The sequence below is a fragment of the Apaloderma vittatum genome, unplaced genomic scaffold, assembly GCF_000703405.1.
Source record: "Apaloderma vittatum isolate BGI_N311 unplaced genomic scaffold, ASM70340v1 scaffold10085, whole genome shotgun sequence".
Classification (NCBI taxonomy): domain Eukaryota; kingdom Metazoa; phylum Chordata; class Aves; order Trogoniformes; family Trogonidae; genus Apaloderma; species Apaloderma vittatum.
Window position 1 is genome coordinate 98,750 of NW_009716503.1, and position 23,225 is coordinate 121,974.

General features: G+C 37.3%; 1 protein-coding gene across 1 annotated transcript in view; it reads right to left on the reverse strand.

The window, feature by feature from the left end:
• Positions 1–228: 228 nt before the first annotated feature.
• Positions 229–23,225, reverse strand: part of UBE2K (ubiquitin-conjugating enzyme E2K) — a gene marked incomplete at its 5' end in the record, with an annotated part of 36,623 nt that continues 13,626 nt past the window's right edge. The window contains 6 exons of the mRNA XM_009869560.1: positions 229–503; positions 858–986; positions 4,393–4,492; positions 12,338–12,420; positions 14,959–15,017; positions 20,180–20,273. Coding sequence (XP_009867862.1) covers positions 429–503; positions 858–986; positions 4,393–4,492; positions 12,338–12,420; positions 14,959–15,017; positions 20,180–20,273 — 540 coding nt within the window. The remainder of the gene's footprint in view (positions 504–857; positions 987–4,392; positions 4,493–12,337; positions 12,421–14,958; positions 15,018–20,179; positions 20,274–23,225) is intronic.

Consider the following 23,225-nt stretch of genomic DNA (forward strand, 5'->3'; position numbering starts at 1 on the left):
AAACAGTAAGATAGCTGTGATGAGTGGCACCAACAGTCTTTGATGACTAACACTCAAAAGAAATGTTGCTTTCTGAATCACTAAATCAAAATCCTGAAGCAAGTTCCTGCTAGTCTTCGTCACACTGCTAAACACTAAGTAGGCATGGTTTTTCTCCCATTATTTTAGCTGAGCTCAAAGAATTTTTACAATATTTAGTAAGAAAAAAAAATTAAAGTATTTCCCCTTTTTTAAATTTACACAGACGTTTAATTAGCTTTATTTACAGAGCGCTTTTTTTCAGTCTCCAATAGTGCCTAGATAGCATCATCAGGCAAGAGTGCCAGTTTTAAAAGAGAATCTATTATAGAATCCTAAAAATAACAGATGGTGATGCTCCTCCAGAAGGGGCAAGCTGGACTATCGAAGCAGCTCTCTCTCTACATGGCTCAGTTACTCAGGAGTAATTCTGTTGCAGTCTCTACATCCCATGATTTTGAAGACAAGGCCACTATTACTGCATTCTGCAACGAGAAAACAAAAGCAATAATTTCAGCATGTGAACCTGCAGCTCCGAGAAGTGGAATCAAAAGTTCACAGATTAATCAGAAAGCAACACTCTTACCATTTGTTAAATCCTAAGCAGTAATTTACAGAAAAATTCTTTCAAAAAAGAGCAGGGAGAGCTCATAAGATTTACTAAAAACATAGTATTTTAAAACTCTGATTCTTAAAAACAATTAGCAAACCAGAACGATTATACCTGCAAGAGGTCACAGAAGAAGCAAGCGTACTTCATTATCCTAATGACTCCCTGCATTTATACACAGGTACTTGCCCTGCCCCTACTGAAAAGTATTTAAGTTATATATACTTACCCTATCAAAGCCCATAGCACAAAGGTTTTCTATTTTTTTGGTGTATTCTGGACTAGAAACTGGTGCTCCAGCATACACATGTGCCCAAAGTCGAGCTGTCTGTTTAAACATTTCTGGATTTTGTTTGTACTACACAAAAGAGAGAAGGGGAAAGTTAAATCAACTCAGCAATCCAACCAAAAAGCAAGATGATACGGCAGATTCCAATCCATCGTTCTCTCTACGGTATCTCAGTGTTCCGCACTGATCATACTGCTGGTTTTGAAACAAAGTCAGGAGGCAAGGATTACACGTAGGATAAACTCAGGCAAGCATTTGATTCAACGTGTTTGTTTTAGGTTAAATGAGACACTACAGGCATTTTACGTGTACAGTCAGGTACTGCTCTCAGTTGCACCCATCAAAAGTAAAGTGGCTATATATAGCACAGCTACTGAAAATTTATATTCAGTCTGGCAGAGCACAAATTATCCCCACTTCACATCTCCCGAGTCCAGGTACCGCACACTGCTCTATGGTATTGCTTTAATCACTTAAAAATATGCCTGGTTTTATATACTGCAAGTAGGTCTGCAGTTTTTCAGTCAGGGCTGACATTTTACTACCAGGCTTCCTCCTGAGAATAAGGATATCGACAGCACACATGACAAAAAGGCTGAAAAAAATGGGTGAGCGTGTGCAAAAAGCTAGGAAGCTGCAACATCTTATGCAAGCTATTATTTACCAGGAAAAAAAAAAAAAAAAAAAATCAATCATGCAGGGTACGTAAATATTATTTTGCAACAATCTTGTCACTAACAAATTTTCTCGTCTACAGAATGGACTTTATCACAGAGTTTTCAGCCTGCACCAAGAACTCAAAAGCCAAGAAAGTAGGTCATCTGTCATACACTGTACTCAGAAAAGCAAGGTACGTTTTCTTTTTTAGCAACTTTTGTATGTAATAAAAAGTTTAAGGGTTTGTACTAAAAACTCTTTAATCATTAAACTTTTTTAAATAGGCATTCCCACCTTTAGATACATAATAACTTTTAGCACCAAGTAATAAGACAAGATATTGGGAACTATCTTATTTAAATATATGGTAATATTAAGGACAGAAACCAGCCAATTATCATTCTAAGCATTTTATATTCACATGAAGAGACTCATTAAATCTATAAAGCACTGTCAAAGGGAACACAATACTGCTGCACATTTCATTTTACCTCTCCTACAGCACCACACACCAGCTACACTGACTGCACTGTGTGCTTTGTGCACCTCCCACTAATTCTGCTCCACATAGAGTAATTTGTATATTTACTATCCATAAATGGCATTAAAACAAACACAGGCATCAATCTATCTTCGCAAATAAGTCACTGACTCAAACACTGCGTTCTGTAATACATTTCCTTGGTTGTAATGACTAGAAAAGAAGAAGGATTAACTGAAGCATCAGTAGTATCTTGAAGTATTATATTCTTCTGCTCTTAAGAGATCTTCCCCTTTTTTTCTTTTAAGTATTTTTGAGAACATTGCCAAGCCTAGAAAGCAACTAGCTGAAGTGCAAAGGATTAGTCATAACTGCACAACTACATTTTATTCTGAACTAGCTTTCAGTGTTCTATAAATAAAATTCCTTTACTTAGATATCTGTAAATAATCTAGCTTCTCACTGAATTGAGAAAAGCCTAAAGGCACCTTTTACTGATGTTTCTATATCGGGAATCTGAAGCAGCTAATCTTGCTGTACTCAAAACCTCCCCCCCCCCGCCCCAAACCAGCAGCTAGCTGAAGTAGTTTTGACACCAGACAGCTGGTGCCTGAAAATACTGCCATTATTCAAACAGGAGTTCTCCCTGTGTTCTCCCTGGGATTCAGCTTGAGAGCTTGTAAGACACTGCCACTTACCTGGACAGCTTAGTAGTCGAACACACAGTTTAGAAAATTAAAATGATGAAAAATTAGTACAGAGGTTAACTAATTCCTTGTGAATTTTAGTTCTGAAAAAACTAAAACAAAAACAAGAAATCCCACACTAAAAAAGACCTTACCAAAAAACAACACACTAAGGAACTGGGATTTACTACCAAATTTCAAAGACATTATAATCACTTTCTACTTATATATACATGTTTATAACACCAGGTCAAACCCAAGTCTCATTTTCATGCAGACATTTGCAGGGAACAGGAGAAACCAAATCCTCCTCCCACATCAGCCTTGCTACAGTCCCACTGGACACATCCCCACAAGCACCTGAGAGACAGCCTGGGAAACTGCTCTTCAGAACCTAGGAAGATTCATTAAATTTTTTTTTGCCTGAGAAAAACCTCTCATTCCAGCTCAAGTGCTTCTGTAAGACTGTTACGATTCCCACACTAAATTCTACCATCAGGGCCAGAATAGGAAATCTTATGCATGGTTTGGGTTTTTTTAAATGGTTTTGTTAAATAAAGGGAGAGCATGACAGCAAGGGCACGCATCGGGCCTTGCTGGCCTCTGTGCAGAGCTATTCAGTCAGACAGAATGTTCAGGGACATTTGTTCAGAGCAGCCGTACGGCGCCGCAGGATCCCACAAGCAATCCCTGCAAAAGCTCCCGCTCGCCCAGTGGTGCAACGAGCTACCCTCGATCTCCGCGTTTCCTCCAAATCCTGACAGGTTTGATGAACTGCTGATGTATCCACCTTTTGAGGGAAGGGGCACACACTGAAGTCACCCTAACCCAGAAGGGCCTGATTTATGGGAGACAAAGACAAGATTGATGTTGGAAGAACCTTTTCTACTCGCTCACTTCTTTTGCTACCAAAATATACCACCAGTCTGTGGGGAAGCTGGGCCTCCTCTCTCTCCCCAGAGTAAAAAAGAAAACAACATGCCCATACTTGGGACTCTGTTGAAAATTGTCAGACTTATGTTATGCAACAACCACTCCTAATGTTCACCAACACTTTAAATAGAACTAGTCAGTCCTTGTATGACATAGGGCATTTTATCATTATTAGGTTTTTTGTAAGTTATTGCTACTGTCCAAAGGGTAACAAGCTCTGTCGATGATAGAATTCTACTGATAACCATTTTAGTCACTGCTTGAAATGGCATCTCGAGTACTTGCCAAGGCAAAAATATATAAGATGCTTCATTCAGATGAATTGTTCCTTGGGATTAAATGCAATTCATTTAAAGTCACTATTTATAAAATTGACATAAAAAAATATAATGCTCAGCGATACTCATTAATCTGGAAGAGCAGGAACATATCAAGCCAAATCAAATGAACACCAAGTTAAAACTCATTTTACAGCAATACAAATTGCTTTTCTTACCCTAGAAGCCTTAGATTTTAAAAGAGAAGTTATACTGGAATTCATTTTACTATACCATTATCTCCTGACATTTCTGAGAAGCTAAATAAGGAACCAAACTAACAAAATAAACCTCCCAACATTGTAAAAAAAAAACCTGCTTACTCTGGCATCCAAAGAGTAAAGAGCACAAAACACCACAATAACTCACACTTACTGCAGGGCAAAAACTGAGTATCTCACCTGGTTTGCCACTACTGCATCTTGGGGATCATCTGGCTCTGCAGCTGCCAACAATGCTTGCAGTGATAACAACACTGTTCTTAGAGTCATTGCTGCTGCCCTAAAATAAAAAAGTGAAAAGTACTTTACTGAAGCCCATGTCTGCACTCACTTTTGCTGTTGCTGTACTAGTATCATAGAAGATACAAGAGTACACATACTGTAAGTCTAAAAACTGTAATTTTAAACCATGGCAGCTTACAGGTATTGGAATATTATTCACTATGTGTACTTAAATAAGGTTTTAAATGTGGACTTACTAACAATTCTTTCTTAAGCTTTTGGAAAAATGCAGTCCTTGACCTACACATTTGACCATACCCACTTTAAGAGAATTCATTTCACCTGGAAAAAAAAGTACACCCATTTGAAGTTTGTGTCATCCTTACTACCATTAACAGCACCTTTAGCAAGGTCTAGGTACTGAACTGGCAGCCCATGTGTGCTCCCTCTGCTGGCACTCTTCACAGCCAAATAGCATACACAAAAATAGTGACCTATATTTTAAAATACTTGGAACAGATAAGAAATTTTATACAATAGGTACCTTTTGCATTGCAGCAGTTCTAAGACGACATTTTCCAAGAAAATTTAACAGTTTATATAATGAATTGCTACTACTATAACAACAAAAACGTTTGGGTATTACAGAATGTGCAATTGAAGATCTCAGCTTCCTCTTGTTTCAACCTGACATAACTGTCAGAAGCAGGAAACCATTGTGTAATCATGATGGTGCTGTAAAGTGACTCCCGTACCCCACGAAAGAAACCCATTGGAGGTAGTGTAGTTTTAGAGTTGGAACTTACTAAGGTTCTACGGTCTCCTAATTCACCTTGATCTCAAAGTATATTTGGAATAAAAGACTTCAATGATTTAGTAATGGAAAACCAAGGACATTCATAGAAGTCAATAAACAGAAAAGTAAAAGCACAAGATTGTTACACACTGCAAATCTGGAAAAATGTGACATTTTAAATGTAGAGTTGAATCAGATTTTGACCACGAATACCATCTCTGACCTATCATTTCAGCTGGCGCACACTGGAAACCAAACAAGGACCCCATAGAACCTGTAAAAGTTCAGTATTTCAGTTGATTTCAAGAGTTAAGCAGACTGTTAATCACTGTGGAGAAGGCAGACAGACACTCAGATCAATACACAGAACTGCTTACTCTGCTTAAGCACTAGTAGAAAGGTGGAAATGTGACATCTTAGATTTGAGCAAAATGGTTAGAGCACACGAAACGCCAGAGAAAAGTTCTGAAACACAGGCATCCGAGCAGCCGATTTCTTACAGAAAAACTGTTCAATTTTTAATCAACAGAAAGTAGTTTATTCTTTTCAGCAGACCAAAAGTAAATAGTCTACTAGAGTAGGTGAGGTAGAATTTGACCCAAAGGTCCAGACACAAAGGAAACTGTTTGCAAATCTATTTCCATTCTCATATTTCATGAAGTTATCTGCTTTCCAATCCCAGGGCCCTGTATGGAGGTACTCTAGCAGAGTGTAACAATGAACAGAGAACAGATGCTGGCAAAGTGTCGGGGTACACTTGTGACACCCAAATATTATATTCCTAGGTGTCTGCATGGACAGCTTTCCTGCTATGCCACTAACCATTCCAACATGGCATTCCTCCCTAATTGTTTCTAATTCTAGAAGATTTTTCCTAGAAGTTTTTCTCCAGCTTGACAATCATCACTGAGCTTTCACAGTGCAGTGTTCTACATCAAAACTCCAGCAAGCAACATCCAAAATAACAGTCTAATTAGCACATATTGTCTCATTCCAACTGCCACATGAGCTTGAAGTCCCTCAAGCTGAACTTTGCAGTCTAAAATATTTTAAAAAATATTGTCCTGCTTTTAGAACTGAATTCTGATAAATCACCAAACCTCTTTTCCGAAAGAATTCCTTAGCAACTAAACTTTTCCCCCCTAGAATTTCAGATTCTCTCTCACTTTAAAAATTTAAGTCTTCATAGTTCCAAGCTCAATGCTTCTTCCAAGCCAAATATTTCTTTAAATGACAATACAGAGGATTAACTAGTAAGATTAAACATAATCAGATAAAGAACACCTACTTACTGAAACATCCTCAGTTGTATGATGACAGCCTAGCTAACATAGTAAACCCAGGAATACAAAGCATCTTGGTTTTCCACACCTAAATCACACACACAAACACCTCACTGAAAGAACAAAGAAACATTTTTGCTTTACAGGTACCTACACTATTTTGCTTTTATAATGTCCTGTTCTTTGTGGCCTCTTTTGGTTAATACTGCACTGAAATTAATCTTATGTACACACTGTTGACATAACTCAAAGTGGTATCTGCTAGCATTAAATTAATGTAAAGCAACATGTTTACTATTCCAGCATTCTGATGTCACAGAATGCCAAGTCTTTCCAGCCTCACTATGCTCAAATAGATTTAACCATTTTTTATGCAGTGAATTCCAGTTAAGTAATTGTATTACTCTAATTAAAGACAGACTTAACATGAGATATCGATCAACTGATGCTGTGGTTACTTTCAGCAAATAAAAGCTGCTCTGCACTTTTCTTTACAGAAATCCTAGAGACATCTGAAAATGCTGCCAGCATTTAAAGTAGAGAAGATGACACAGGAGGGGTCACAGCTACTTGTGCCGCTTTTACATGCAATTTTCTTCCATCTACACTGTTTCTTCCAGGAACAGAAAACATACCTTGGGGAGCAGAGGGCATTAATAAAGCCCGAAAAGTGCTGTGGAAGCCTAGAACACAAGTTCTGTGCTGGCTCCAGCCATCTCTGGCTTTGAAGACTGCCAGGCTCTTTCAGTCCCTGCTCATCTGTTACGTTTGTAGATTTTTATACAAAGCATACTAGGACTTGAACTTCTGTTCTGACATTCCAATTTCAAAATGAGTAATAAAAATACCTCATCCATGTGGGTATACAGATGGCTATACGCTCAGAGAACTCAAACACTAAAATAATAAGTTTGTAGACAAGACTAGTTCAGTTATATATGTAAAAAGGTTTAAAAATGTACTTTACAACTTGTTTTCAAACCTCAAAATGGCTTTCACATATCATGCATAATAAGACAAAGTCTTCATTGGACACAAGTTTTGTTTTTTTTAAAGAAGCCTTAAATCATAAAAGAAACCCTTCAGCTACCGTATTAAAAAAAGGAAATTACATTTTTGTGATTAATACAAAGCATTCCATGTAACCATCTTATACTCATGTAACATTTTCTACCTTTAGGACACCAATTAGCTTTCCCAGTCAAAGAAAGCAGAAGTCTTGAAGTTTTCTGTGTAGCTTAGTCTTAATTTTTCAGACATAAATCGAGATTCCCAGAAGAAACTGGAGGGACAGCTAAAAAGAGATTCTTACTTTCCAAGTATCTTAAAAAGCTCTTCTTTCTTCCCATTACCTTTTGCTGTGAGTGTGGATTTTTGCACATCTTGGTGGTGTTCAAACAATTCTCTTTGGTAACTTAAGGTAGCTACATGCATTTTAGGTTTTTTCCCCCTCCTTGCCAAAGGCAAGGTTTTGCATCGCTCCTGACAGACTTGTGTCTAATCTGTTCTTCACTGGAGCCTCACAAGTTTCTTTGAAAATTTATTTCAATGCTTCACCACGCTTGATACTCCACATGCTGAAATGGCTTTCCTTTCAGTCTGTCACTGTAGGTTGTATTTGCTTAGACCATCATTCTTGCTACCTTACTCTGAATTCTTCCTGTGGTTCCCATCTTTCTTGGAATGCAACGCTCAAAGTGGGCACACTACTCCAGCAGAAGCCTTACCAACAAAAAGCAGACAACTTGTATCATGAGTTTAGCAGGCAAAAAATATCCTACACCCCAGCATCTTACCCTGCGCACAGTAGTAGGCTGCCTCTGTCCTAAACTTTTGTGACAAACCCTCGACTCTCACTCCCTTTCCAAAATGCTATTTTACCACTATGCAGGCTTGCAAGTTTGGCCTTTCCCCCTGTTAAGTAGATGTCCCTAACATCTCCTAGTGAGCTGCAAAGAGCTCCCATTGTCCCTCCAAGAACTTCAAACTAGAAGCCTCCACTCTGGACATCCTAACAAAAACCAGGCTTTCTATTGGCATCGCATTTGTTAAACAGCAGGGGAAGCCTGGAGTGAATCAGAACAAAGCAAGCTGATATGTTTTAGTTACACTTTTTTTTGGGTAATATCTTAGGGCATTTCCATTTTTAAAAAAAAAAAAAAAAAGGCACTCCTAGTTTGGGTGAATATAGCGATAATATTAAAAAGCACAGCAAGCCAGCTGTGCCCAGCATGCCTGAGGTAAGAAATCTCCTACCTTTTGATGAGCTGAAAAAGTCTTAAGAGGATTATGAAACACTGCCAGTTTTTCTTTTTCTTCCTTTTTAAAGGCTAAGTAATTTTCCATTTAGGAAGTTTTTACTTATGCTCTGTACATTCCTCTCTGGAAACGCTCTCTCTAGTTACGCTGAGGGGTATCCCAGCAGAACAACAGGAACAGCTGCAGCCAGCAGATTGCTGCTCTGCTCTGTCAACCAAATATGGCTACTGGGAACAATTTCTATTTTTTTTATTTTTTTAAGGAAAATCTGCAATATTTATTCCATTTGTGAAATAACTAAGCTTGTTAACCCAAGGAAAAAAAAAAAGCTCTGGGAACTTGTACCAAGGCCTTATGGAATCTTGAAGGAGGGAGGAAATGAATAAGGCCTTCAAGCAGATGCCTGGTGTACAGTCACTATTTACAGGAGAAATGCAAGACTGGGCATCCAGTAGGGAAAATAAAAGAGAACAGAATAGCTTTGATAGAGTGCAGGGAGGGAAAGACAGACCACTTACTGAAGAGTTTCCTCAAACAATGTTAATATTCTCTGCATTTTTCTCAGAGTTTTGAAGACGCTCACTGCTCCTCAAATACCTGGACAAAACCCAGCAGTTTTATATGCCCAGAATCAAAAGCTGGCTGTTGCTTACATATTTATTAAAATTGTATTCTCTTATAATAACAATTTCTGAACCTCAACTACAACTGAAGTGTGAATCCTCCGGTACAGCCACTAGGAAAAAAGTAATAATTATTCATTTTTATTTTGACTGTCAAAACAACAACAGTCAGGAGTTTTTCATAGCCACATACAGCCACAACACGTTCGCTTGATAACCACTGCTCAAGAGATTTAAACAGAGTAACTTTCAAGTAATCTAGTCCTCAGGTTTCAATGAACAGTATCAGATAGCCTTCATATTTAAGAATAATATTTTGAGACAGAATACTAGCCTGGAAGTATAAGGTACAGCAAGTGAAACCACAAAATCAAAGTCATATCAGATCAACTTAAACAGAGTTCCTCCTACAAAAATCATATCCCTAACTCTACCAGCAAACAGTAGCTGTTCTGCAAGCAAACTGGCATAACAGGTATTTACAAATCTAAACATGTTGAAAATCCACAGCTGCAAAGAATTACAGCAGTAAGTGTATACTGTGGAGAAAATTTCATTAAACTCATTAAAAAACAATTTAAAGACATTCCCTTGCAAACTGATAAAACCTCCTGTCAATACACAGAACAGTATTTCAACTACGCTCATTAGAACAGAAAAATCATTATCATGGGATGGATGAGCAGGGAAAAGACTTTACACATTAAAATCTTTGTATTTGTATTCATCATACGAGTATTCTATCAGTTTAACTCTTTAAAGACAGCCTATTAAGTCCCACAGGCCCATATTCCATCCTTCAACTCCCATTGACCTCACTGAAACAGAGATATGCATTTGAATTTGAGACTTACATTTAAACACAGCAACAAGAGCAGCATTATTCAGTTAAGAGCATTACAAAGTCAATGAAGCGGCACTTGAGAAACAGAGCTTCTTACTAAAAGATTTGACAAGAGAGACCGTGGAACTAAATATGTCATCAGAATATTTCAGAATTGCAGTCGTCCCATTCGCCTTTGAATGCTTGGTGAAATCCATTATGTTGTCAAAGTTGGGGGCGGTGCTTTAAACAATGTTAACCATTCATACAGCTTAGGAAGTTTTAGGAAGGTGCTCAGAGGGGGAAGGAAAAGGCTTATCTATCACAATACTGATATCCTTGAAACAAGAAAGGATTGAGGTAGCCACAACAGCTTCTTCTCCTTCAAAGGACCAGAGCCTTGGACAAGCACTTCAACAACACTCAAGTGAATTTCATTTACTATTCTATGATTAAAAACCAAACAAAACTTACAGAGCACCACTAGAAAATGAAGGGATCATTACATTAAGGATCATCTGAAAAGGGATTATATTACAGTAAATAGGAAACCTCCCCCTGCCACCACCAAGTTCTACCAAATTCTTTCCTTAGTCCTTCCAGATGAAGACAGTGTTTCAAAGGAAGAACTTAGCAGTATTTAAGTGGCATAATAATGGTGATCCCTGTGCCAGCCAGTTTAAATACAGAAGGCAAGTTCTTGTTCCACGACTCCTTACCTGTACATATCCTAGTGAAGGAAGGTATTAATGGCTTTTTTAATCAGGCAGAACTAAGGCACAGATTAAGTTATCTATACAGGACCTGACTTTCAAAGGTTACAAGAACATAAGTCAAACCTCCTCTCCTGTTTCTCCTTTCCAAATCTCAATGGATTTGACTAAAATAAATTAAAAATAAGCTGAAGCTGATTATTTCTCTAGATTTTTGTTGCCTTTTGGTATTTTATAGTTTTTAGCTTGAATGAGGACTGAAAAGTTCAGAAACTTTAATCTTAAAGCTATTAACTGCTTCATTCATTCTTAAAACAGCAGTTTTGGGGTAAAGCTGAATTTTGTGAGACTGTTTCAAGTCACAATGTTTGACAATGCTGAAAGACAACAAATGACCTGTTCCAGGGCTGGAAACCAAGATGTGGTCTCCTGAATCTCAGTCCATTGCCACAAAAGCAAGATCATCCAACCCTTCTCCACAGAAGACACTAATTAGGGAATATACTGAAGTAATATGAAGATAAAAGTACTTTAAAAAGATGCTAAATTACTTTGGTGTTAATTCGGAATGTGACAGATAAGCATTACTTCTACTAGGAACCAGCTTTTCTCAAAGTTTTAGGGGAAAATACTAGATAAGCATCATTGGAGAAACATGACATTTAAGAACTCCAGTGTAGGAAGTTTAGCCTTGAAGATACTTATCAAAAGTCACATAACTTTTGATACTATGAGAAAACACTCATAAGGTCTATTCCACAGATTTTGGCTATTAAAACTTTTTCAGTAACATTAAGTAACTGAAAGTCAGCAACTGACCAGCAACTAATAGGCAAATGGTTTACAGAGGCAAAAAATCAAATGTCATCAGTAATAACTGAGGCAGAACCAATACAGTCAGTCTCTTCTCCCCCTCCTATTGCTGACTTGTTCCCTTTTGTACTCCCAGGCTCACTTCATACACTGTTTTAGCTCTATCAGAACCAGTTTTTATTTGGAAGTAGAAGTCAAGAATGAAGAAAAGCACTTTTTTTTTTCTGCTTACACCTCAGGAAGCTGAAAGGACAGAATTCAGGACGCAACAGGTAGCACTTGTTCATGAAAAAGAATCAAATAAAATTAACTCCTTCAGAAATACCTAAAACACCAACAACAATGAAATGGTCACTCTAACATTAAATTTTTTTTAGAAGCTTTCTATATAGTAGCTACTTAGTACTTTCCAAAACTACCAACTAATAATTTCATTTTTATCTTTTCAACTTAGAATACCGTACTGAAATACACCTCAAATACTGAACTACACCTCAAACAACAAATGCAAAATGAAAAGCAACACGAGCTGTGGCCTCCTATCCAAGACACTGGTATGTTTGATTCTATACGGATTCTATATGGAATCTTACCATTGATCTTTCAGAATATCCAAACAAATGGCGCCAGTGACCGAACTAATATTGGGATGCCATATTTTGGTGATAAATCGCACCTAGAAGACAAAACAATTTAAAAAATAAACAGTTATTAAGCACAGTATCTTAAGTAAATATTTTATAATATTACTAGATATAGTGTGTTTAAAAGAAATACTAATTTAGGAAGCATCAAGCTAAAAAACAGAACTAAGACATGCAATATCATTTATTTTAAGATGCTTCAAATTTGCAAAGCCATTTTTTTGACACAGCCTTGCTTTACTCCAAACCAGACTACTGCCAGTTTGAGGACACCATACTCATCCCTAACTTCTTCCCACAACCGTCACACGTACATATCCCCGCATCACACAACACTTTACATCCTCCAGCAGTGCTGGTATTTCAACATAAGCACAGTTAAATACAGACTTAAAATTTCCAATGCTGTAAATGCTACACAGTTCACTTTTAATCAAGTGAAACAAGTCCCCAAACTCTTAATGTAGGCATAGCATCTCACTATTCAGCTACATCATTGGTAGCTACAAAAATATTATAAAGATTTCCTTGGTGGGTGCTACTACTTCTACAGCTATCTAGTCTCATTACCCATATGCAGAAAGCTCTTCAATCAGATTAGTTATTTTTCTTTGATGCTGAAAGGACCCAGTTCCAGAACCCAATCATTGGTCATATCCATATTTTTACACTAAAGTATATTCATGATCACAAAGCATGAATAAAGTCAGGTTTGTGTTGTGATCATTTTTTGAAAAAAAAAAACAAAACACCAAAAACACAGAGAAAGTTAAAAGAAAATGTTCCTTTTAAAAGCCTCAAAACCCAAAGCTGTCCTCTGGAAGGAATGTATACATGAGTTCAGCAATTTCCCCTCTGTTTTCTCCAAACTCCTTACTTCAGGTTGCACTTTAACTGCTTCCTAGTGACTTTGACCCATCAGTTTCCCATCTCTATCTCCTCACCCCAAACTCCTGATGAATTTTTTATATGTAGCGCAGATCTTTCAACTCTTGTCCCTGACCTGCAAGCAAATCAGTGCACAGAACCTGTTATTTGTCAGACACTACAGCAAAGGACTGTATGTACACAGATATAATAAAATCAGTGCAATCACAGTGCATAAATAGGCAAGACCATAACAGTTCTCCCTTCTAGGACAGAAAATAAAAGATCATGTCAGCAGAGCCACTTACTAACTAGCTCAACTCTCTAAATCACTTTGAAAACGTAAAAAGTCGTGTAAATAGCAGGTTAATTTCTCACAGTGAATGACAGCTAACAAAGGCTGTCAACGCACATAGTGAAAAAGATAAAGAAATCTTTCAGATGAAAGGCTGGGCTAGATACAAGCAAAAAGGCCTCAAATTCAGGAATACAGGCTCCAGAATAAGCAGCACTATGCTACAGCATGCTGAGCTTCTAACAGCTGTCTATAAGCTTTGGAAATGGAAACCACCAAGCCCTAAAGCAGCAATTAAACCATGGTCCACAGACCCATCTTTCAGTGCCTATGACCCGTTTCAGCTCTCCTTATTTTAGCTCCCGCCAGAACATATGCAGATGAAAGAACCAGACATCTCATTAAGATTTTCTGTTTTTTCACTCCAGCCTCAAGGAAGCCATTCAAAGGACAAGAGCCAAGGAGCTATGAGCTACTGGCACATCTCCCTTCCTCCTCTTCCCCGGTTCCTTCCCAGCATTACATACAGGGTGAAAATAATCAGGATCTAGGACACGTTTTTAATTCAAAGACATCTTTCAGACAAACAGAAAACCAATCAAGAAGCCGAGTCAGACAACTCGGGACTTTGCTGACTCATCAGAAGCCACTGAAGGGACTAAATCAAGGCACAGGAATACAGTTGCAACTGCAAATATACAAATCAACCTGCACAAGACTGAGCTCTTTAGGAGGGAAGTAGAATCACAAGTTTGAAGTGCTAGAAAGAGACAGTAAAATTGAAAGGGCAGTAAGTTGAAAAAAAAAAAAAAAGAAACCAACTTGCGAACAACTTTACCACAGTCATTTCTCTTGTCACTCTCATCCACGTGCACATTTTACACATTCCTTCAACAGAGCTACAGTAAGATCATCGTGCCTCTCTATTGATTCTTCAACTCACAACTGTACACTTCACTAATTATTACTATAAGCTTGTTATGTTGAAACCAGGACTCTACTAAATAATTTGTGGACCTCAAAAATCTAAAAGAATCAATAATTATCTATTAAAGCATGTCCTCAATCATACCAAGGGGAAAGAAAGATAGTCATACTCTCTACGTCAAGTAAGACTATCTGAAAACTCTATTTATCTTGCCAAAAAGACATGACATGAGTCAGTAATAAAGCACAGGTTCCTCACCAGAATTCACCAGTTTGTATTTTAAGGAATAATCAGAACATACTTCTGATTGGATACAGCTATGCATCCTACATTATTTCTACCTACAGCTCCAATGTCTGCCTAAAGGAGACAAAATAAAAAAGGGTATTAAAAAGAGACTACATAGACAAGCAAATAAGAATACTCAGAAACAAACTGTCAGCAAAAGTATTTTATCCAAAAAAAAAAAGCTTACAGTACCTTAGGAGGATTAAATGGATATGTTTCTGGAATTTTTATCTCTAGTTGATACCTTCCACCTGCAAAAGACAAGAACAAGTTAGAAATTAAAAGAACATTACTCAAGTTTATTCTCTTATGAAAATAAAGCTTACCTTTCTAAATGGACAGGTTTTCAACTAATTCAAATCTAGCATTAGTTAGAAGGTACTTACATATTTCATAATTTTTATAAATAAAAGCATATAAAGTCAATCTAATAAAGTCATATTTGCTTATGCAGATCAGCAACCGTATTTCTTATGTATACATTCTTCCACACTTCGCGGAAAGAGGATCCAATGTTACTTCCACTATATTCTCCGTTATCTGAAGTATTTACTTCTATACCAATTCTGCAAACACTTTTATTCACTAGTAGTGTAACATAATAATATAGTTTGTAGGATTACATCCGCTACAGGATAGTACAGGCTTTGCAGACAGAATCACCTTCTATGGTCCCTTTCTGAACATTTCTCAGTCTTTCGCTGTTGCAGTATCATCACCTATGTCTACTTCAATTAGAGTTGTTAACATTCAGAAGTTTAACGACAAAAAGAACAGTATAGCAAAACACATACACCAATTCAGGCAGTTTTTGTAGAAACCGAAAGCATTTCTCCTTACCTGCAATATTTTTTTCCTATTGCTGTTCTTTCAACATACTTCAACATACTTCATTACAATTTATAAACTTTCTCAAAGTGAAGTTGAAGTGTCTGTAATTTACTTCCTTTGGGATTTCAAGTGTGACTTACTCTGTCACTACACAAAACCAGTTCAAGCAGTCTCAACATGGGCAGTAAGATTCATACACAGGGAAAAAAACCTCAAAGGAATACTCTGAACAGTTAGAGGCTACGGCATCTTTTTATGTGTGTGAAAATGCACGTTAGCAGCTACTAAAACCTCTCACTTTTAATATGTAACTCAGCGTAATACACTACACCTGCAACTGGTTAGTATCAGTTCAGTATTCTACACTACTTTCTACAGCTGGTTTTTTTCCTCACTTTAATATTACAGTAACTTCAAGTTTTAACAAAACACAGAATAGAAGGCCAATAAATCCAAAACCGTAATAGCCAATGTCTAAATTGACTGCTTGTCTGCTTCAGGACAGCACAGGTAAAATATTTTTGAAGACACATAGATCAGCAACAGACCTTAAGTTTGTTTTTCCTTTTTGTCTGAATTGAAGCATAACTCAGCAGCAGTTTTTCCTAAGAAACAGAACAATCACACTGTTCTCTGATTACAAGACTTCATCAGCCCCTGTATGATTTTACTGATACACCATTTTCCAAGGTAATATAAAAAACCCTCAACTTATCCTTAGGTATTACTACTTCCTCCGCTTACCATTAACACTTGCCTTTGAAAGACAGGCTATGACAGCCTTCTGCACAACAGGCCATTCAGCCACCAATTTTTTCCACCAGGAATGTACAAGTCCAAAAGATTTTAAAACTGCAGGGACTAATGAGTTGGTCATATTATTTATACAGTAATGTTGTCATGCACTGAAGTTCACAGATAAAAAAATACAGCCTTGAAGACTTAAAGCTAAATAATTCTGGATATTCATTTCCTCAGTACTACATTCAAAACACAAGTGACTAATATACTAACTTCTGCATGCCAATACTTCTGTGGATTTTTTAAGTGAGTATGCATATGTATGAATTTTTCATAGCTATTTAATACTCGAGATCAAATTTAACAGTAATGGCAGAATATTCCTTCTGTGCCATTAGGGCAGATGTCTCAATAGAGTTGGAGCAATTTTTAACTATTTTCCTTGAAGAAACACCCTATTTTAAGTTTTGCAGATAGAGTAGCTCACAGGTGAACTTGGCTTAAAATTAATGCCATTGTTACACATGTTTAAAAAAAACCAAAAAACCAACAACAAACCAAACAACAGCCTACCTGCTGAAAAGCTCTCTAATCAACTAAAAGCCAGTAGCTATTAATCTAGACTTTCAAAGGTCTTCTCTCCAAATATTCGTAGAATGATTTGGGTTGGAAGGGACCTTAAATATCACCTACTTACAACCCTCCTGCCATGGCAGGGACATCTCCCACTAAACCAGGCTGCCCAGAGCCCCATCCAACCTGGCCTTGAACACTTCCAGGGATGGGGCCTCCACAACCTCTCTGTGCAACCTGCTCCAGTGACTCACCAAAAAATTTCTTCCTCATATCTAATATAAATCTACCCTCTTTCAGTTTAAAGCCATTTCTCCTTGGTCCTATCCCTACACTCCCCAATAGAGTCCTTTATGTTTTAACATGGGATGCAAATGTGTTTCACTTGGAAACTGTGCCCTGCAATACTCTGATAATTGATCAGTTTGAGTTGACAGCACCGATAGAAAAACAAAAGTTACAAAACTTGTCAACAACAGACGGCATTCTTCCTCTCAGACATGCTTAAAGCACTGTCCCAGCATCACCTACAGAGGATTTTTGCAGCAGTAGTTTGTTTTCAGAAACCTCAACAACTGTGGTCAGCAATAAATATTACTGTTCTTCCACCTCATAATGGTTCTAGAATTCCCTCCTGTATCACAGAATTGTCTGACCTGAACTACCACATTAATTAGCTTTTCTTCATAAAGCGCTTCTTGCTGTGTCATTGTTCAGACTACAGATGACAGGAGATCAGCCAGTAATTATGCAGCATGCATTACTGCGTTAGTCATAAAATGAAAATTACACACACTGGCAAGCCCTTTGTAATTACATAAGGGAATAAATGCACAGAACTATGCTACAGAAATATTAACATTCCAAAGTAAATTAATATCAGGAAGCACCAGAAATAGGGCTGCCAGTAACTTCTGTTTTGCTCCCTGGCGCACATGCATTCTAGAATGAAGACAAGCATACGATCACATTATTTTTCCACGAGATCCTTGCCATATAATCTGAATACATAATAGTTTTAGTTCCCAAAAAGGGATATTTACTATATCCTCACCATTAAATGTACTCATATGTTCATAAGCACGCATGCACTTCACACCAAGAGATTCTATACTACGCATATATTACTGATTTTCATTAGCACAATATGCTGAATACATGAACACTGGACTCTGCTTCAGAAATTTTGGTCTAGCTGAATTACCCAGCATCACACAGAGCTCAGTTCTGCAGACAAGCATTCAAATCTCATTTTACCCTCTTCATGAACTGCTCTATAGTTTTTAACTTTTGTGACACATGAATACATCTTTCATTTCAAATAACTCTCAATACAGTCTCAAAAAAAAAGTCCATTTTATAAGCTGATGTAATGTTGACCTGGAGGGGAAGGGAAAAGAAAAAAAAGGCAAGCCATGACAAACCAACTCACTCAAGAAGTATTAATCCTACCTGAATGGGGGAAAACACACACACAAAGAAAACACCAAACAAACAAACAAAAAAACACCGAAAACCCAAATACAAAAATCCAAACACTGGACTATCCTAAAACACCACTCTTCTGCTTCCATTCAGATGTCTCCTGGTATTCACTTACTTAATTTTGCAACATCTTGGTTTTACACAATCAACTATAATTGCAAAAGAACTATTACACTAAACAGAATTATCCACTTCCAGATAGGTCACCAGCACAACCAAGTATTTTATGTCCACAGCATAGTTCTCTCTTTAAATTGAAGGTACATGTAAGTTAGCTTCTTTCCAGACATTATCTTCTGTTAAGTAAACTCTCGAGGCTGATGAGATGAGGACAGAGACACAGCAGGGAAGGGAGGGAGAAAGAGGGAAAATCACCGAATTATTTGCTGGACAGCAGAGGAACTCTGGGACTTGAATTCAGTAGGAGGAACATCCTCATCACTACAGAAGCTTTTGCTTTTCTACTCTCTCCCTTCCTGACTCATTTTCTCTCTCCTCAGCTTCTGACACCTTCTACCCCTCCCTAATATCAGCCTCTGTTCGGTTGTCTCCCCTTCCATTATCTGGGGAGACCCTCTCCCTGCCCTCACCAGCAGCTCCTAGCCTGGAGAAGCAAATCCCAAGGGATGTCCTCCTGTGGCAAGAGGCAACAACCAGATTTTCATCAAAAGCCTCTAATGCTTTCAAGTGCATATACACCTCTACCTCCACAACAGCTTTCAGATAATTTTCCCTATCTGACGAGAACTTATTTTTCAAAATATGGCAAAGAGCACGTGTCTGGTCTCTAGACAGCGCTCAAGTCCCACTCTTAGCTCCAGGGCACAGGGTAACTAGAGAAATCAAAAAAACTCAGGAAATTGTTTAAATTTCCAACAAAATAGTTTGCCCGTAACAGTCCCTGAGATTGATTTTTTTTTTAACTAGAAGTTCAAATTCAAATCAAAGCAGATATCTGGAATAGAAAATTTGCATAAAACATAATTTAAAAGTAACCAAATGTTTTTATTTTTAAGTTTAAAACCCAAAGTCCTCATTTACCATCAAAGTAAGTTAATAGAAAGTGTCGGACAGCTCCATATATATTATACACAAGTAAAATTTACAAGTATGAGCACTACTGTGTAATTTGGTATCCCTGAAGCATGCTATACTGGCTTCTGTTAAAGATTCTATATGCAATAAATCACCTTGCTGAAGAGGTGCACAATCACCAATACTGACTTTCTTGTTCACTAAAGTTGGTAAGATGTAATTTTTGGAGAACTGTAGACATGAAGTTCTATTACAGAGTCTTCCACTCCAGTAAAAATTAAGCATTAGGAGCCACGAATGCCCAAGATTAACTCAAAATTTAATTTGTGATAGTATCTCTCCTTGGGACAGAAAAATGCAACATGTTTTTGAATGATCACCACAGGAAATCCATGTACAGTTACATTAGATGCTGAAGCTCAGTTTCTTGATGCTTCACTGCTACGGAGCTTAAACTGTCAATACAGTAAACAAACAACTAGAAGTCAGAATTATAGCCATTAGACTGTACAGTTTATACCTGTAAATTAACCTTTCATATGCGACAGTCTTTCCTATTGTAAAAGAGATCTGCCTTCAGGCAACACAAGTTTTTCAAAACTAGAATTTGCCTTTTAAAAAAAAATCAGACTATTTTAAAAACACAGAGCTCTACATTTTTACACTGTAAATTAATTTTACAAACAAAGCATCTCAAGACACATGATTTGAAGTGTACAATATTTGCATACACAAAAATATTACTTGCCTTCATATGGTGTGTCCGGAGGTCCTGCTATTTCTCCTCTTAATTCTGTAAAATTCTCATCTACAAGATCTACTTTAATTTGATTTTTGCTCGTCTTAAAAATAAACAGAGAAACAAAGAATCATAAGTAAGCATTTGACATACATATTTCCCCCCTAATATGATATTTTAAAATTTTGGAATAATAATGGTTGGGGTTTTTTAAAAAAATATAAATTTTAAAATATAGTAACCTAAAGCTCCCAGTTGGAATTTTACTTCATTAGAAAAATAGATGACTTGTGAAGCATTAGAAATTTCAACACTATTATTTATACGATCACTAAAATAAGCACAGCAACCCAGTAATAAAATATATTTAATTATATTTTAAAAAGATCATGTTCTTTCAAATCAACAATTTGCATATTTTTAACTATAAAATCAAATTGATCAAGCTACCCATTTTTTTCTTGTTTAGAGCAACTAAATGACTGTCACTTTCACTGGACTAGAAAAACATCTCTGCAAAAAGGAGTGCTCGCTATTTTTAAACAGTACCATGATCCAAACAGAATACTGTAGTCTTGCTTAAGATCATGTTTATCTTTAATATTTAAGCTTGAATTTCATTGTCACTTCCCTCAACATTTTCACACCTCATATCAACTTGCCTACAAAATAAAAACACTGTTTTGATACTGAAAAAAACATATGTTTTCCAGGAACTGATTCACAGAAGTACATAGCCAGAGCTACCCATCCCACTGAATTTGCCTTCCAAGTCCAGACAGCAGCATTAGTGAAATTCATGCAAGTCTTCCAGCCAGAAACCTGCTTTGGTGGACACAAAGCAGAATCTCCTTTTAGAAAGATACACCATGAAGTTTTAGAGGCGAGTAATCACAGGTTTGTCTATTCTGCTTCTGTGTATCATGCTTACTGACTGCAACAGAGATTTCCCAAGTACTACAATTTTATTTTTTTTCCCCAAGAACTCACAGCATCTGCCCAGATCCTTTAAAATTGTTCCAACTAGTTCTATGCCAAAAAGCCCTGTGCAACTGTGCTCCCCTTCTCTCTCAGAGCAAACCTGGTTGCTGACAGCTGTGAGCAAAGGGTTAAGTCAGATAAAGCTCACGGTTGCCACCAAACAGTTCTTGGATCTACTACTTCTGTGAACTATCAGGGATGCAGAAGTCATTGAACCACAGCTGGGAGATACCTCTAATTCCTTCCTGTAAGTGTTCTATAGGCTCAGCTCCTGCACCAGAGAGAGGGCTCCTCTGACCAGAGATGCTCACAGATATAAAGAAAATAAAATCAAAGTTTCAGTAGAAGTTTCACCAATTAATCCCATGGTGATTTGGGAGCATTTTACAGCCCTTCAACCCACACAAACGAGGCAGCACCTGCAAATGCACAGCTGAGGCCAAAGTATTGCACTTCAGAAAACAAAGATTCAATCAAACTACAAATTAAGAACACACCATGCACCTCCAAAATCAAAGGCCAGTTAAATACTAAATGTAATGGTTCTGTTTTACTAATCTGTATCCATAAGCCAGCTTTTTGTTTTAAGCATCACATTGACTCTTGCATCATCTTTCATGACCTCACCTAAGGCATCAGAGTAAGGAAGCTAACTCATAGAACTGATGAAATCCTGTTTTTAAACATATTTTAGATAAATTAACAGTAGCAGGAGAGAAAATGATATGACCAGACAGCAACCAAAAGTTTTCTTTTAAAGCTTTGTTTCCACAATACCGAGCAGGAGGACAGACTGTTCCAGGGAGACAGCCCTCCCCAACAGCCACGCAAAGTGAGAAACTCCTGTATTTTTGCTCACTATTCCAACTGGCAGCTCATTCCACAACGTCACAATTGTTAAAAGCTTTTAAACTACAATTTAGGTAAAGTTATAATCTATTTACGCCCACTTGTGACACCACTGTTTCCTAGCTTCAACAAGTTTCTTTGTATCTCTAGTATTTCTTCCCCTCATAGAATACATTGCATTTATACCAATATCACTTTTCAGCTTTAATCTCACTGTAAAACTGAAATTTCAATCATATCAATTTTTTTTTTCATTTCCCACTCTACATCCCATGATCACCTAACTAGCCCTACCTAAGCGAATTTAGAGGCAGTCTTTGAATCAGTGCCATGAACACTGTTGCACTCACTGAAAAGAAATCACAACCAACTTAAAATCAAACTTCTCTATTCCATGGCAACACATCACACAGCTCAGATCAAGTAAGAGAATCCCAGCAGGGCTTGCTATGGAAATTTTTGCCCTCTTCAGTGACAGGACTGTGTTTTCTCAGAGGTACTGCTCCCTGTGCATTGCCTCTGAAGTCACAGAACAGCCCACTGGTTTAAATAATCAATACAGTAAACGAGTCACCAAAACAAGTTTAAATAATCAATACTGTTAAAAGTCACCAAAACAACGTGCCCCGTAATGCAACCATCCTAAGGTCTATTTAGGTTCTCCTGCTCTCCCTCCATCGACTTCACCTGGTAAACTCCAAATTGACCAAAGCTCTTGCTCTTTCCAAGTAAACCTGCAACTTTTCATTTCAGGACTACAGTAATAACAAAAGGGACGAATTTCAATTATACAACCCATGGTAAACCCACACTGCAGCTTGTTTAATTTTCTACTTAGCATTTTACGTCTCTTCAATGCCCTCTACACTGTTGTAGCAGCCTGGATATTCATCTTCCTAAGTCATTTAATTAGTAGTACACTAGCTGTTTTTCACAACAAATTCCTTCTGACACTAAATTTGGTTTAAAAAAAACCAAACAAAAACACCCCACACCACTCAGCAACAAAAGAAGAAAAAAAAAATAATCAAACAAACACTACTGCTAAGCTCAGTTTCTGTCAAGAGTCAGCGATCCCGGTTCCCCCATTGGAGATGACTGCTTTTCTTACTACAACTATAGCTATATGCATATCCCAACTTCCTTTGTACAGAACCTTAAGGAAAAATGGCAGGCTATACTGTTTCAGTGTAAGGATTAATTCAATTCTGGGTTCATGCTTAAA